Below are 14,187 nucleotides of genomic sequence, written 5' to 3' on the forward strand. Positions count from 1 at the left end.
TGTTCTCTGGGAGGGTGTTGTGATAGAAAAGCGCCAGTCTGCAGGGCCAGGAGCCTCCTGAGTGACTGTGTGTGGAATTCTGCTCTGGTTATGGAGAAGTAATCTCTATTTTTAACCAGTTCAGAGAAATGGCAGTGTTTATCACAGGCCTTGTGTGGAATTGTCCAATCTCTTGCCCTCAGAGCCCCGTGTCCTTGAGCTCTCCTCAGTGCTGTAACAGCAGAAAGCACAGTCAGGAGTGGCAGTGTGCTGTGGTCAGCTGGGTCCTGCCCGCTCACACACCCCAGCACCTCAGAAACAGGAGCTGCAAGGCCCAGGGAGGTGGAAGCAGTGTGGGGTGGGGTTTGTGGGGCAGTTCTCTCTGCAGCTGACCCTCCCTCCCTCGCTCTGGCACAGCCGGACTCCCGGTCAAGACGGACATCACGCCCGGGCCCTCGCGGCTCTGCTCCGGAGCGCGCCGCTCCTTCTTCTGCAGGATGAAGTGCAACAGGCCCTCTGTCAAAGTAGAAGACAAGGATTTCCCTTCAACCTGCTCAAAGAAGAAAGGTAACCATCATGCTTTTATTACCAAGGCTGTCAGGATTTTTTTTTTTTTTTTTATACTGCTTGTTAGCAGTGGTTAAATTTTTTACGTTGATGGATGTTTCTTGTTAAGATTCTGAACTATGTCTAGGTGTGTTACTTCTTCAAGCTCCTCCTCGCCCCCTGCAGTATCTCTTACACACCTGTATTAGCATTTAAAGCTAAATTCTCCACTCTGCTTTCTTTGAAACTTTGTCAGGCAGTTTGTGCCAACAGTTCTGGGGGGTTTTGCATCATCTCCAGCCATCGGTCAGATCACGTTCGGTCCTGACCACCTGGCCAGTGTCTCCAGTAAGGGGGAGCTGCTCCTTGCTCTCTGCTCCACATTTGCCCAGTGATGTGGGGATGGATATCCACCTCAAAAAAATGAGTGTAATTCTAAGTTCATCTGTGGGTTTGGTACCTTCTGGGTTCTGGAAACCTGGCATTTCTACACCTGGAATATTTGCTGGTAGCATTAGCAGTGGTGGTAATATTTTTTATCTGCAGGCTATTACTCTGGGCACATTGAAATATATATTTAGCCCAAATGTGAAGGTTTCTTCTTTGACTCCTGTGAATTTGGTGTTAGTCAAAGTGAAAAGACAAACAGCAAGAGGACAGAGGCTGTTTTGGTGTATTCTCTGGAACACACCAAGCTCCCAGCTCCCTGTGAGGTTTAGGCTCAGCTTGGATGCTGAGGAGGTTGGTTTGTGTAGCTGGGATAAACCTTTTACTCCACCTCCCCACGAAAGTCATCTTCCTTGGAGTTTGCAGGCCTGTTCAGTGCTGAGGATTAGGAATTCTCCTTTTGGATACTGACTTTTGCTGGCCACTGCAAAGTTTCCATCATCACCCCTGTGTACAGCTGTCCCCTGTACACCCCAGGCAGTGTGTGCTCTGCCAAACCAAATGGGTTTTGTAGGAGCCTCAGGATAAGATGAAAGAGGCTTTTTATTTATTAATCTACTAATTTCTTCATACATACATTTGGGTTATTTGCCTCCTTTGCTGCAATAGTAAGATGTGATGCAATTTCTGCTCAAAATTACCAAGAGCAACGTTGGTCTGAGCTATGTGAGCCTTCAGCATAAACAGCAGTTTTGCCAAGAGAAATTGTTTATTGGATTATCTGAGATTAGCTGCATTACAGCAGGAGTGCTGAAAAATCCCTCTGAATCCCAGAGTCATTCAAGCTGGAAAAGGTTTCCAAGGGCATCGAGGCTTTGACTAAAGATCCCCTCGTCAGCCAGGTGCTGTGTCACTTCTTGAACACCTCCAGGGATGGGCAGCCCCTTCCAGGGCTTGACAATCCTTTCAGTTGTCACTAGAGAAATGGGAGCAATGGGTTCAGTCACAGCAGCAGAGCTTTTCAATCCCATGGAGGCAAAAGCCTTTATTTCAGGGTTTTATGAGGTGTTCTGATACACGTTAACCTGAGTGGGACAAGGAACAACACCTCTCACATCCCACTGGTGGGACAAGAAAAAAACACCTCTAGAACATCCGTACAACATTGTTTTGAGAACCAAAACCTATTTACAGAAAGCAGTCCTTGAGAGAGAAAAGTTTCCCAAAAGCCTTTCCCTTGTGGAACAGATCAGCCACTGACAGGCTGAAAACTCTCTCAGGCTCAGAAAATGGTGTCCACATTGAGTGAGGAAAGTGTCCTCTCATCCTGTGCCACTCCTGGGAGGAGAGGCCGATCCCCAGCTGGCTCCCCGCTCCTGTCAGCCCATTCTAGAGGATGCCAAGGTCCCCCCTGAGCCTCCTTTTCTCCAGCCCCAACACCCCCAGCTCCTGCCCAGTGCAGAGCATCCCAAATTCCCCAGGTAAGAGAGGAGCTGTTGTTGGCAGAAGGGAGCTGAAGTTCTCCAGAGCTGCACCCACGACCCAACCCCTTCTGCTGGTTGATTTCTCCTTCCCTTTTCCCTTGGCAGCAGACCGCAAGAGCTTCTGCACGATCCACAGCACGGGCTACTTGAAAAGCTGGCCTCCCACCAAGATGGGGCTGGATGAGGATAACGAGCCAGATAACGAGGGCTGCAATTTAAGCTGCCTGGTTGCCATCGGGAGGCTCCATCCCCACGTGGTGCCGCAGCCGGCCAACGGCGAGATCCGTGTCAAGCCCACGGAGTACGTGTCCCGCCACGCCATCGACGGCAAGTTCGTCTTTGTGGATCAGAGGTCAGCATCCCCCTGTCAGATACAAGGATCTTTGGGAAAGAAATAAGTAAAAAATGTTTAGAAAAAATTAAAAAAAAAAAAAATTAAAAAAAAAAAATAAAAAAAAAAGTAAAAAAAAAAAAGTAAAAAAAAAATTTAAAAAAATTAAAAAAGAAATTAAAAAAAAATTAAAAAAATTTAAAAAATTAAAAGAAATTAAAAAAGAAATTAAAAAAAATTTTAAAAATTAAAAAAGAAATTAAAAATTTTAAAAAAATTTAAAAAAATTAAAAAATTAAAAAAGAAATTAAAATTAAAAAATAAAAAAGAAATTAAAAATTAAAAAAAATTAAAAATTAAAAAAGAAATTAAAATTAAAAAATAAAAAGAAATTAAAAATTAAAAAAAATTAAAAAATTAAAAAAGAAATTAAGAAAGAAATTTAAAAAAATTAAAAAATAAATTAAAAATAAATTAAAAAAATAAAAAAGAAATTAGAAAATAAAAAAATTTTAAACAATTTTAAAAAAATTTAAAAAATTTTAAAAATCTAAAAAAATTTTAAAAAATTAAAAAAAATAAAAAAAATTTTAAAAATTCAAGTTTTTTTTTTTTAAAAAAAAAAATTACAAGATTTAAAAATAATCCAAAATAAGTTTTAAAATATTCAAATATTCAGGTTTTTTTGTAGTGCAAGATTTTATAGAAATCCAAAATAAATTTTTTTAAAAAATCAATTTTTTAAAAAAAATTACAAAATTTAAAAAATATTCAAAATAAATTTTTAAAATATTCAAATTTTTAATAAAATTTTCCAAAATAAAAAAATTCAAAATAAATTTTTAAAAATTTCAATTTTTAAAAAGACCTCAAAAAAAATTTTAAATAATTCTAATTTCTAAAAGTTTAAAGAATTTAAAATATTTTTAAAAATTTAAAAAGATATTTCTAATTTTTTTAAAAAAAAATATTTTCAAAAATATTTGGGAAATATTTTAAATTTTAAAAAAGTTTAATTTTTTTTTAAAAAATATTGTAACAAATTGTTTACAATTTTAAAAAATTAGAAAATATTTCTACACATTTTCAGAACTTCTTAAAAAAAAAAACAGTATAAAAATAAATCTAAAGTAATCAATATATTTTATTTCTTCTCAAGGCTCTCTTCTGTTTGTTTGACACTTCCTGAGAACCAGAGAGTCAGTAGTAAATTTTTTCTTGGTGTCCTGGTTATTTTTAAGGTTTTCTTATTCAGATAGGATGTTCTATAATTACATTAAATCACCATTGTCTATTTCACAGAACTCTCTGAGTTATTCTTACCATTGTCAGTTGGTTATAAAAGCATTAATTACTTCTGCAACAGTTAATACACGGCACACAGTCTTTATTTCAGTATATTGCAAGAGCCTAAACTATAATATATTTATCACACCAAAATACATAAACTACACAGGGCCAGGGAATTTGCCACAAATTACATTTTATCAAAAGCAGTTAGAAGTGATTACAAATTGTACTATAGCAAAATAATTTGCAGAAGTCAGTATGTGCTAGCAAAAGCCGATAACTGCAGTTATTTATAACACCCCTAACAACTTTCACCCTGGGGCACTGCCTCATGGACAGCTTTCCTTGCAGCAGTGAAAATAAAAATAAAATTGCTGCCCTTTTTAGCTTTTTTCCTGCAAGCTGGGCTGGCTTTTGAGGTGCAGCTCAAAGCTGTTACTACACATTTATTCAGTGTGACTGATGAAATTTTAAAAAAATCCCCCAAACTTCCAAGAACGTGGCAGAAAAACGCCAGGATCGTTTCTGCCAGCTCCTGGGAGGGGGGGGATTATGTATGTGCGTAATCTTCAGAAGAAAATGTTTGGAAACTGGACCCTGAGTGCTTGCTGTGTTGCTTGGAGCCTGCTGCAGATGCAGAGGTTGAGTTAAGAGGCTGCAGAGCTGGGTTAGGCTTTGCTGGCACGTACACTTATGTAACTGTTTACTAGGACACGTTCTGCTGCCTCAGTGCTCCTCCCCGTGACCCTGTGTGCCTGCAAGGAGAGCTTTGCACACAAGGGTTATCTCCTGGAAACCTTGTGCCCCTGTGCTATCTGCTTTCAAACACACATCTCTTATCTAAAGGGCTCCTTCTTTCCTTTCCCAAAAGAAAAGGCTTGGATTTTCTTCAGTGGCAGGCACAGGTGGCCTGAATCTTCCTTGAAAACTGCTGGGTGGTGGAGGGCGGAGGAGGAGGAGGAGGCTGCAGGGTGTTGATGGAGAGGTTCCTCTGGGAGGGGCTGTGTGCTTCCCTTCCTTGGCACCAGGGATTGAGGCTGCCCACATGAGGCTGTTCCACTTTCCCTCTGCCTTTGGCCCAGCTGCTTCAGACACAGAAAAGCCCCAAACTCCTGACTCTGACAGAACCTGCTGGAATTGCTTTCAGGGGAGACTCAGCTGGGCTTTAGTGCCCTTTAGAGGATAGTCATGGGAGGAAGTGCAGTATGGAGAATATTTATTTTTTATTTTTTTTATTCTCCCTATCTGTTTTGGGGTGGTTGGATTTGTAGGTTTTGGCTAGGTTGGGTGCTTTTGGTTTTAATTTGATGGAAAGCTCAGAGCTGGTGCTCACTCTGGGAGCTGGGGGAGCACTCGTTGCTTTTTGTTGCTCACAAAATGCCATTCTGTCTTGTTTATAGACAAGTTTTATTTTCAGAAGATCAGGAATATTCCCCTGATGTGTAGTTCTGAGGCATTTCTAAAATAATGAGACTCAGGAAATGTTGACCCATTGGATTTAAACACGTATATTGAATTGCTTTCCAGCTGTTGTTTACAGTCCTTGGGACGTCTGTGATACTTCAAAGGGCTCTTTGAAAGGGAATTTCTTTAGAAGAAAGCCTCATCTGTAGGCCTGAAGTCAACATCCAATGATCCTTGCTTCTCCTGGAGAATATTTAGGCACCTGTAAAAGCTGAAAACCATTTATTTCCAAGTCAGGTTGTTTTGTTCCTGTAGGCTTGCGCTGTTCATTTATCATTTGTCCAAGGAACTCAGGAAAGAAACACTTCCTAAATTCCCTGTGCCCCTTTCTGTCCTCATGGATTGCATGATTCCTGGAGAATCCCAGCTGTGGATTAGGCAGCCACAGCCAGGGAACTGCTTAACAATTCACTGCTGGAATGGCAGCAGAGTTTTAAAGAGAATCATCTCCCCTCTTACTTATTCAGGGCTTCTAATAGGTCTGCATGGTGAATTTGAGAGTAAAATTAAGTTTATTATCTATGCAGATGCCATTCAGGATTCAGAACTGCTTTGTTAAGTAGGAGAAGCGAGCTGAGGAAAAAAGGGAAATAGAGGATGAAATTCCAGAAGGACCCAAACAATTTCCTCCCTTGCATAACAGAACATGGTCAGATACTGAATGCACCCAGCCTATTGATGTCTGCAATTTTGGTGCAGGTTCTCCTTTCCACAGCACCTGTTCATCCTGCAGTGGGAGGAAAAGGATGGACAAATTCCCTGCTGCTGCCTGTGTGTCCCACCACAGCAGTGCTGCCAAAAGCCTTGGTTGCTGAAGTTCTTGGGGAAAACACTGAGAGAAGCTCGACTTGGTTCCCAGCCCTTCCATTTTCAGGACAGGCTTGGTTTTGCTGCTTGGTGCTTCTCTGGGAGAATGCTTTGCTCAGTTTTAGGTGTCCTGGGATAAGGCTCACCAGACAAAAGTCAGTTGGAATTCTTGTTTCCTTCTCCAAGGGTGTCAGATCTCCCTGTCAAGGAGGGCTTGGGGTGTCCTCAGCTGGTGCTGAATTCTCCTGCTGTGTTTGGGAACGTACAAAAATGCCCCAGATTTTTGTGCTGCAGCTTTTATCCTTCTGTTCTTGTTCATAATTGCTAATATGTACTAATTTCTACATTTTATAATATTTAATTTGGGCTTTTTTGAGATTCCAGAAGGGGTGTTGGTCTATGTCTGTTCCTTATTGCCCTTGGTGTTTAACTTGCACTGAATACTTTGGAATTGTGACACTTATTTCAGTTTCTCCAAGGAACTGTCACTTCTCCCTCAGGATTTTTTTTCTTCTAAGCAATATACAAAATCCAAGTTGAGTTTGGTGTGGTGCTGTTCTGTCCCACTCTTGAGTTCTCCAAAGCTTTGATGTCAGTTTTGCAGTGGCACTTCATGCAGAAAGCTTTGTGTTACCTTGTGGCTGCTACAAGGCCCCTTTTTTCAGGCTTAAATTCCCAAAATGACAGCAAATCTGCAAAGCTGTTCAGAAAGTCTTACATCCCCTCTGGTAGGTCAGATGTAATGCCTGAGGGCTCTGGCTCTTAGGTACTTTTTTAATTACCTGAGAATTTAAAGTAGTGTTCTCAAGGAATTTATTTTTTTTTTTTTACCTTCTAAGCTGAAAATTCCTTTTCGCATTATTTGAGCCTTACCCAGCCTCGGTGTGAGCTTTAGGAATCTCTGACTAATACTTCAGCTTGAAAAGATCATTTTATTTTTTTCTTTTCTTCCTCTCCCTCCCTTTCCCCAGGGCAACAGCCATCCTGGCATACTTACCCCAGGAACTTCTAGGTACTTCATGTTACGAGTATTTTCATCAAGATGATATAGCACATCTTGCAGAATGTCACAGACAAGGTACAGTTATTAATAATTCAGCAGAGAAATTTTGTTCAAAGTATTGGGAGCAGTTGTTGCGTATTAAGGAAACCAAACAGACTGGAAAAGATTTGGGTATTGCTGTTTGCAAATGCTTTAGTCGAGAGCATTGTGCTGGATGTGCCAAGCACTGTGATTATTTTAGATTTGCATGGATTTGTAGGGAATATTTGAGCTTCAGGATGGGTGGGATGAGGGGAGGAATAGCATTTTTCTTGAGGGATGTGGGGAGGAATAAACTGGTTTTTCCCTGACAAGGGCAGTGCTGATGTTGTGGTGCCTGCTTGACACAAATGACTTGCTTTCTGCCTCTCTTCAGTTTTGCAGACAAGAGAAAAAATCACAACTAACTGCTACAAGTTTAAAATAAAAGATGGCTCTTTTATTACGTTGAGGAGTCGCTGGTTCAGTTTCATGAACCCTTGGACCAAAGAAGTAGAATACATTGTCTCCACGAACACGGTGGTTTCGTAAGTGCTCTTCCCTCAGCCTGGGAGTGCCCACGGCTTGGTCCTTTTCTCCTGGGAGATTTCACCTAAAATGTGTGCACACCTTCTGTATCTCAGTGGGTGTCTTCTCCAGATAGCACCCTGGGGAGAGGGGCTTTGGTTTAACAATTGCAGTAATTCAATTTCTGTTAAATTGTTAAAGCTTGGAGAAAATAGAAATACTTTCTTGCTTGGGGGAAAGCTGGGATTTGGTCTCTGTGGTGACTTAAGGGACGTGCATTTCTTTGCTTTGGCAGGTATTTCCCCTCCCCTTTTCCTTCCTCTTGAGGTGACTTCTCAGCAGAATAATTGCTGTAGAGGAGCTGTGTGCTGAGAGGAGCTGCTGGGGTCCTGCTCTGCATACACTGAGGTGGAACAGGGCGCTTGATTCCTGTTGTTTATCCAGCCCTGGTGTCAGCCACAGGGATGACACTGACTCACACACTGCTGAAACCCTGAAGCACCCCATGCCGAAGCTCTGGCTGCATGACTGGGCTTTTAATCACTTTATTAGGGTTTTCTACCTGTAGGGTTTTCTCTGACTGACTTTTCTAATCCTCGCCCTCCGCAGCACGGCGGTCCTGGACAGCGGGGATGCGGCGTTTCCCCAGCTGGCAGCGTCCCCCCACAGCATGGACAGTGTGCTCCAGGCTGGAGAAGGTAATTCCTGTGCTCAGGGAATCCCTGCCTGGCCTCAGCTCCTCCTGCCTGCACACCTGGGCTGCCCTTCTGCACTGCTCCATAGCCTCAGGAAAATCAGGTTTTGCTCTGTGCAGCACCTGCTGAGGGCTGCTGGTGTTAAAAATGTATTTCCAGAGGCAGGATTATCCATTTACAATTATCCATGCTGAGGCCTTTCCTGCCCTCTCAATGTGGGCTTTTCTCTGCTTGGAGTGTATCAGGCTCCTTCCTGACAACCTCCCAAGTGCTGTGCAAGTGTGAAATCACAGCACCAGCTCCCAACTTGGTCAGGCCTCACTTTTCCTCCCACTTTGAGATTCCTGCAGTTACCTGCCAGGGGCTTTCTTTGCAGTCATCCCATATTGAATGGAATATTCTCTGGCAAGTTGTTCACAAAAAGCAGAGAGCAGATGCTCTGTGTGTGTGGAGAAGAGCCTGTTTGGGCACAGGGCAGGTCTGACAAGGCCATTCTGTAGCAGCTCTGGACAAGAGGGAGCACCAGGTGCTGAATTCTGAGAGAGAACAGCCAGATTCTAAAAGAGTTGGGGTCTGTTCTGCCCCTGCTGGCACAGAGGGATATTTGAGACCCAGCACAGCTCAGTGCAAGCCAGAACTTTCCATCCATTTGAAGGCACTCACCAGTTGGTGGAACTGCCAATAAATCCAGTTCAGAAGGTCCTGCAGCTGCTCAAACCCTAAATACAATTTCCCTTTGGAGAAGGTTTGGAAGCTTTTCTCTGACCTTAAAATTCCTGCTCGTTTCAGGTGGCCCCAAAAGGACCCATCCCACTGTGCCTGGAATTCCAGGTGGAACAAGAGCTGGGGCAGGTAAAATAGGCAGAATGATTGCTGAAGAAATCATGGAGATTCACAGGTGAGAGAAAATGGTGTGGAAGTTGGTTTTTTTACTGCTCTTTAAGAGGAGTTAGACTTCCTTAATTTCCTCTGAAAGAACAATTTATTCAAGCTGAATAAGGAATGATCCAACTGTATTTCTCAGACAGCTCCAGGTTCCTGCTCAGCATCCCTGAGCAGTCAGCCCTCACAGAGAAGGCATCAAGTTACAGCCTTGCAGCTCCCTGTTGCAAAAGACTGATCTGGCATTTTTTTTTGCAGTGGTGATGATGATGATGGCCTGTTCACCAGAAACAGGAGTTAAAAAGAGCAGCTACCTAGAAACAAATCCATTCCAGGCTGTTCTTTTCCCAGTGACTTGAGGCTGTGAGTGGCACAACCTCCAAATGCCAAAGCTGCTGACTGTGTGTGTGCCAGAGCAGCAATGTTTGTTTCCGTGCAATCCATTCACTCTTTGGAGTTGTTAGATGTGCATGATGAGCTTGTGCAGCTCCCCTGCAGCTCTTGGAGCAAGGACACAACGCTGGGGCCTTCCCATGGCAGTCAGGATGTGGGGCTGGGCCAAGCACGGGGTCACTGAGGGACTCTGGGCATCCACAGCTGCCTCTGGAGTTCTCACCTCCGTGAGCAGCTGCTTTCAGTGGGTACCACTTCAGTTCTGGTGGCTAAAAATCCCTGTTCCTCACGGATCTCCTCTTGGGAACTGTTTCCTTCCCCACAAGAGGGGTCTCAGTCAGCAGCTGTGCAGTGGCAGCGATTTAAGCGGACTGAGCTGCAGTTCAGGGCACATCCAGTCTGTTTGCCACAGGTTTGTTCTGCTGCAGGCAGGAGATTCCCTCCACCCTCACTGAAGGCAGCAGCAGACCTGTCCCTAAGGCTTCATTCCTCTCTGAGGAGAAGGAAAAAGGGAAGAGAGGAAAAGAAGGAAAATGTGGCTGAGCCAATACTTTGAAGCTCAACCATCCCTTTCAGTAGCTGTGAAACATTTAATTAGCCCAAGTGAGTGTAGTAGTGCAGTTTCCACCCGTGTTTGCATTTCAGTTCGGACCCTGGGTTAGTTCCAGTCCTTTTTCAGCAGCTGTTACTATTTTCCAAAGCTGCCTTCTGTTCAGCTTTCCCAGGGGAACTCTGCCAAGGAGAAGATTCCCATTTCCATTGCTTTTCTCTGTAACTACCCCTCCTCCCTTTAGGCTGGAGATTTGTTGTCAATACAGTATTCATTATTAACGATGTTTGATCAAGCTATGGAAAATGGAGATGAACAATGAGTTACAAACACTCCAGTGTCCAGTGGACTTCTGTAACAGGAGCTCACTGGAGGAGTCTGGGTTACTGTGACTGAGGCAGCTGGAACTCGTAGCTGGTGGAAATTGAAGAGAAATACTCAAAAAGGAGCTTTTCCTTAGCTGCCAGGACCTTTTCCTTCTGACTCTTCTGTGAAGGCTGCCCAGGAAAAGAACGGGGAGGAAGTAAAGGCTGGATTTACACAGGATTGTTGGTCTGGCTGTGAGGAACACTGAAAAAGGGAGATTACAAAAGTGAAGCTCATGCTTTTGGCACCTGATACCGAAGTCAGCATTTAAAACTCCAGGTCTCTGAGTCTCTTGTCCACCCGTGCCCTGTTTTCTGTGTGTTTTAGGATAAGAGGGTCATCACCTTCCAGCTGTGGCTCGAGTCCCCTGAACATCACCAGCACCCCCCCGCCCGACACATCCTCGCCAGGAGGGAAGAAGGTAAAAGCTTCCCCCAGTCTGGGGACACTCAGGGAACGTGGGGTTGTGCCCAGGGAACAGCTCCTGGCAGCTGGGCTGGGAAAGCAGAGCCCAAGCACTGCGGTGCTCACCAGCAGCAGGTCCTGGACACTCCCCTGCCCCTCGGGTTGTATTTTCTCAGCAGAGCTGCAAGGATCGGCTCTCCTCCTCTCCCTCCACCTCCAAAACCTCTCTGACACCCCGTGCTGGTGAACGCTGGAAGTGCTGCTGCTGCACGCCGGCTGTGCCCGGCTGAGTGCCACCGGTGCTGCTGGAGCCCGAACTGGGCCGGTTCCCTGCTGCTGGAGCACAGGCAGGGCCAGTTTTGAGGTGCTGGAGCCCAAACTGGGCCGGTTCCGTGCTGCTGGAGCACAGACAGGGCCAGTTCTGAGCTGCTGGAGCCCGAACTGGGCCGGTTCCGTGCTGCTGGAGCACAGACAGGGCCAGTTCTGAGCTGCTGGAGCCCGAACTGGGCCGGTTCCGTGCTGCTGGAGCACAGACAGGGCCAGTTCTGTACGGCTGGAGCCCAAACTGGGCCGGTTCCCTGCTGCTGGAGCACAGACAGGGTCAGTTCTGTACTGCTGGAGCCCGAACTGGGCTGGTTCCGTGCTGCTGGAGTACAGACGGCCGGTTCTGAGCTGCTGGAGCCTGAACTGGGCCAGTTCTGTGCTGCTGGAACCCAAACTGGGCCGGTTCCCTGCTGCTGGATTCTGAACTGGGCCAGTTCCGTGCTGCTGGAGCACAGACAGGGCCAGTTCTGTGCTGCTGGATCCTGAACTGGGTCAGTTCCGTGCTGCTGGAGCCTGAACTGGGCCGGTTCTGAGCTGCTGGAGCCCAAACTGGGCTGGTTCCGTGCTGCTGAAACCCAAACTGGGCTGGTTCCGTGCTGCTGGAACCCAAACTGGGCTGGTTCCGTGCTGCTGGAACCCAAACTGGGCCAGTTCTGTGCTGCTGGAGCGCAGACAGGGCCGGTTCTGAGCTGCTGGATCCTGAACTGGGCCAGTTCTGTGCTGCTGGATCCTGAACTGGGTCAGTTCCGAGCTGCTGGAGCACTGAGAGGTGCTTGTGAAATCAACACCGAGCTCCTGCCTTGCTCTGAGATTGCCTGAGTAGCACTCAGGTGCCATTACCAGCACTGAGCCACTTGTCCTGGCTGCTTCCAGCAATCTCTGAATGCTTATGGAAGTTTTATCCAAAGCAAGAACACTTACCCCGATCCTTGTGCACTGCTTCAGGCTTACTTAAACCTATTTTTCTCAGAAATGATGAATTGTACTGGAACAGACAGTAACTATTTCTTAAATACAAAAATTTCTGTCTATTTCCAGCTCTCTTTGTTCTTGAAATAAAACTCCGAGTTGGAACAGATTTTCAATTACTAGCATTACAATTCTAGTTATTCTTTCTTCTTCTACTCTCCAGTATTCAACATGTGCATAGAATAGTGGTTGCTGGCAGGGCATAAAAGCACAGGTGGAGGGTTGGGTGTTTTCAGCACCCCCTTGATAATTCTCCTTGTGCAGAAGACTGTTTGTTGGAAATTATTATAAACAATTCTTAACCACATGGGTATTTTGGGAAGTCCATCTACCCCCTATTAAAAATTCTGGTATTGGACAATTTAAGACTTATTAACACACCATTTCGTGCTGGTTTAGAACTTCTGTTTTGTCTTTCAAGATCTTGAATGGTGGCACTCCAGACATTTCTTCAGCTGGGCTGCTGTCCGGGCAAATCCAGGATAATTCTGGGTACCCATATTCCGACAACTCCTCTATCCTGGGTAAGTGGAGTCGCAGGTGAGCACAGGGACACTGCAGTGGGGTGCTGGCTCTGAGCACAAAGCCCACAGCCAGCTCTGTGTGCCCTGAGGCACCTGGCCTCTCTTCTGTGGGGTTTATTTTGTAGGCTTGGTTAATAATAGCTTGGTTTCCTCGGGTGGGGCGTGGAAGGCTCCGTGCCTTGCTGGGCAGTGGGAGGGAGCCCAGCAGTGCAGCGTGGGGCTGGCAGCAGTGAGCCCTGTCCCCAGGGGCAGCTCAGAGTCCGGGGACAGCCCCACTGAGCACTGGCTGTGTTCCTGCAGGGGACAACTCCCACATCGGCATCGACATGATCGACACGGAGCAGGGCTCCAGCAGCCCCAGCAACGACGAGGCGGCCATGGCCGTCATCATGAGCCTGCTGGAGGCCGACGCGGGGCTCGGCGGCCCCGTGGACTTCAGCGACCTGCCCTGGCCCTTGTAAATGACCCAGCACCCCAACAGCCAAGTGCATTTACTGGTGGAGCTCTGCAGTCTGTGAAACTCGCGGGACTGAGAGGCTTTTATGTGGGAACTTCATAAAAGCTGTGTCAGAATGCGACTCATCCTACCATGTGTAACTTCAGACAAAGTGGAATAACCTGCTACAGTGTTCTGTGTTGATTTGGTTAGCTGTGTATAGCTTGCAATACTTGTATATTTTGGATTCTGTTGTTTGAAATTTTTTTTAAATCACTGTGCAACTCACTGGCATCAGTGGTAGCTTTTATATGCAAATGACCATTTCAGATGTATGGTGTGTTTTTACACTGCAAAACAGTCCCCATGTGGATATTTCTTATACTAATTGTACCATAAAGCTGTTTATTCTTTCTTGTAAGAATCCTTTACTATAAATATTGTTAAAGTGTAATGTATTAGACAGTTAAATATTTTTAAAATAAATGTTTCCCTTGTTCTAAGATGGAGCATTTACTTTGATAAATAAATTTGATAAAACCCTGCTGAAGGTGCATGCTAGAAGCGCTTGGTATTTATCATTTCTTTAGCCTCGGGGGAAAAGGGAGGAGAGCCAGTGCCTTACCTACACCTCCACCACTTTGTCATGACAGTAAATTCCCAGAGGAGCTTTTGTTACTTACTCCTGGATCCAGATTTAGCCTGAGAAAAGCACAACAGGCAGGTGCCTTGAAGGAGGCTGATTATCTTTACGAAATACTTGTTTTTCACTTAATATTAACCATCCTTCCCCTGAGGAAAGAAAA

General features: G+C 45.0%; 1 protein-coding gene across 14 annotated transcripts in view; it reads left to right on the forward strand.

Annotated features, from left to right (window-relative positions):
* BMAL1 (basic helix-loop-helix ARNT like 1) overlaps positions 1 to 13,945 on the forward strand; it is a 48,244-nt gene extending 34,299 nt beyond the window's left edge. For 11 of the 14 annotated variants that reach the window (XM_058829175.1, XM_058829171.1, XM_058829177.1 and 8 more), the window contains 9 exons: positions 397 to 546; positions 2,502 to 2,748; positions 7,260 to 7,366; positions 7,707 to 7,857; positions 8,447 to 8,535; positions 9,322 to 9,430; positions 11,051 to 11,144; positions 12,843 to 12,945; positions 13,246 to 13,945. In XM_058829175.1, coding sequence (XP_058685158.1) covers positions 397 to 546; positions 2,502 to 2,748; positions 7,260 to 7,366; positions 7,707 to 7,857; positions 8,447 to 8,535; positions 9,322 to 9,430; positions 11,051 to 11,144; positions 12,843 to 12,945; positions 13,246 to 13,406 — 1,211 coding nt within the window. In that variant the 3' untranslated portion in view covers positions 13,407 to 13,945. The remainder of the gene's footprint in view (positions 1 to 396; positions 547 to 2,501; positions 2,749 to 7,259; positions 7,367 to 7,706; positions 7,858 to 8,446; positions 8,536 to 9,321; positions 9,431 to 11,050; positions 11,145 to 12,842; positions 12,946 to 13,245) is intronic. The other 3 variants (XM_058829178.1, XM_058829180.1, XM_058829184.1) reach the window with 1 other exon arrangement.
* The last annotated feature ends 242 nt before the right edge of the window (positions 13,946 to 14,187 follow it).

The sequence above is a fragment of the Poecile atricapillus genome, chromosome 1 (assembly GCF_030490865.1).
Source record: "Poecile atricapillus isolate bPoeAtr1 chromosome 1, bPoeAtr1.hap1, whole genome shotgun sequence".
Classification (NCBI taxonomy): Eukaryota; Metazoa; Chordata; class Aves; order Passeriformes; family Paridae; genus Poecile; species Poecile atricapillus.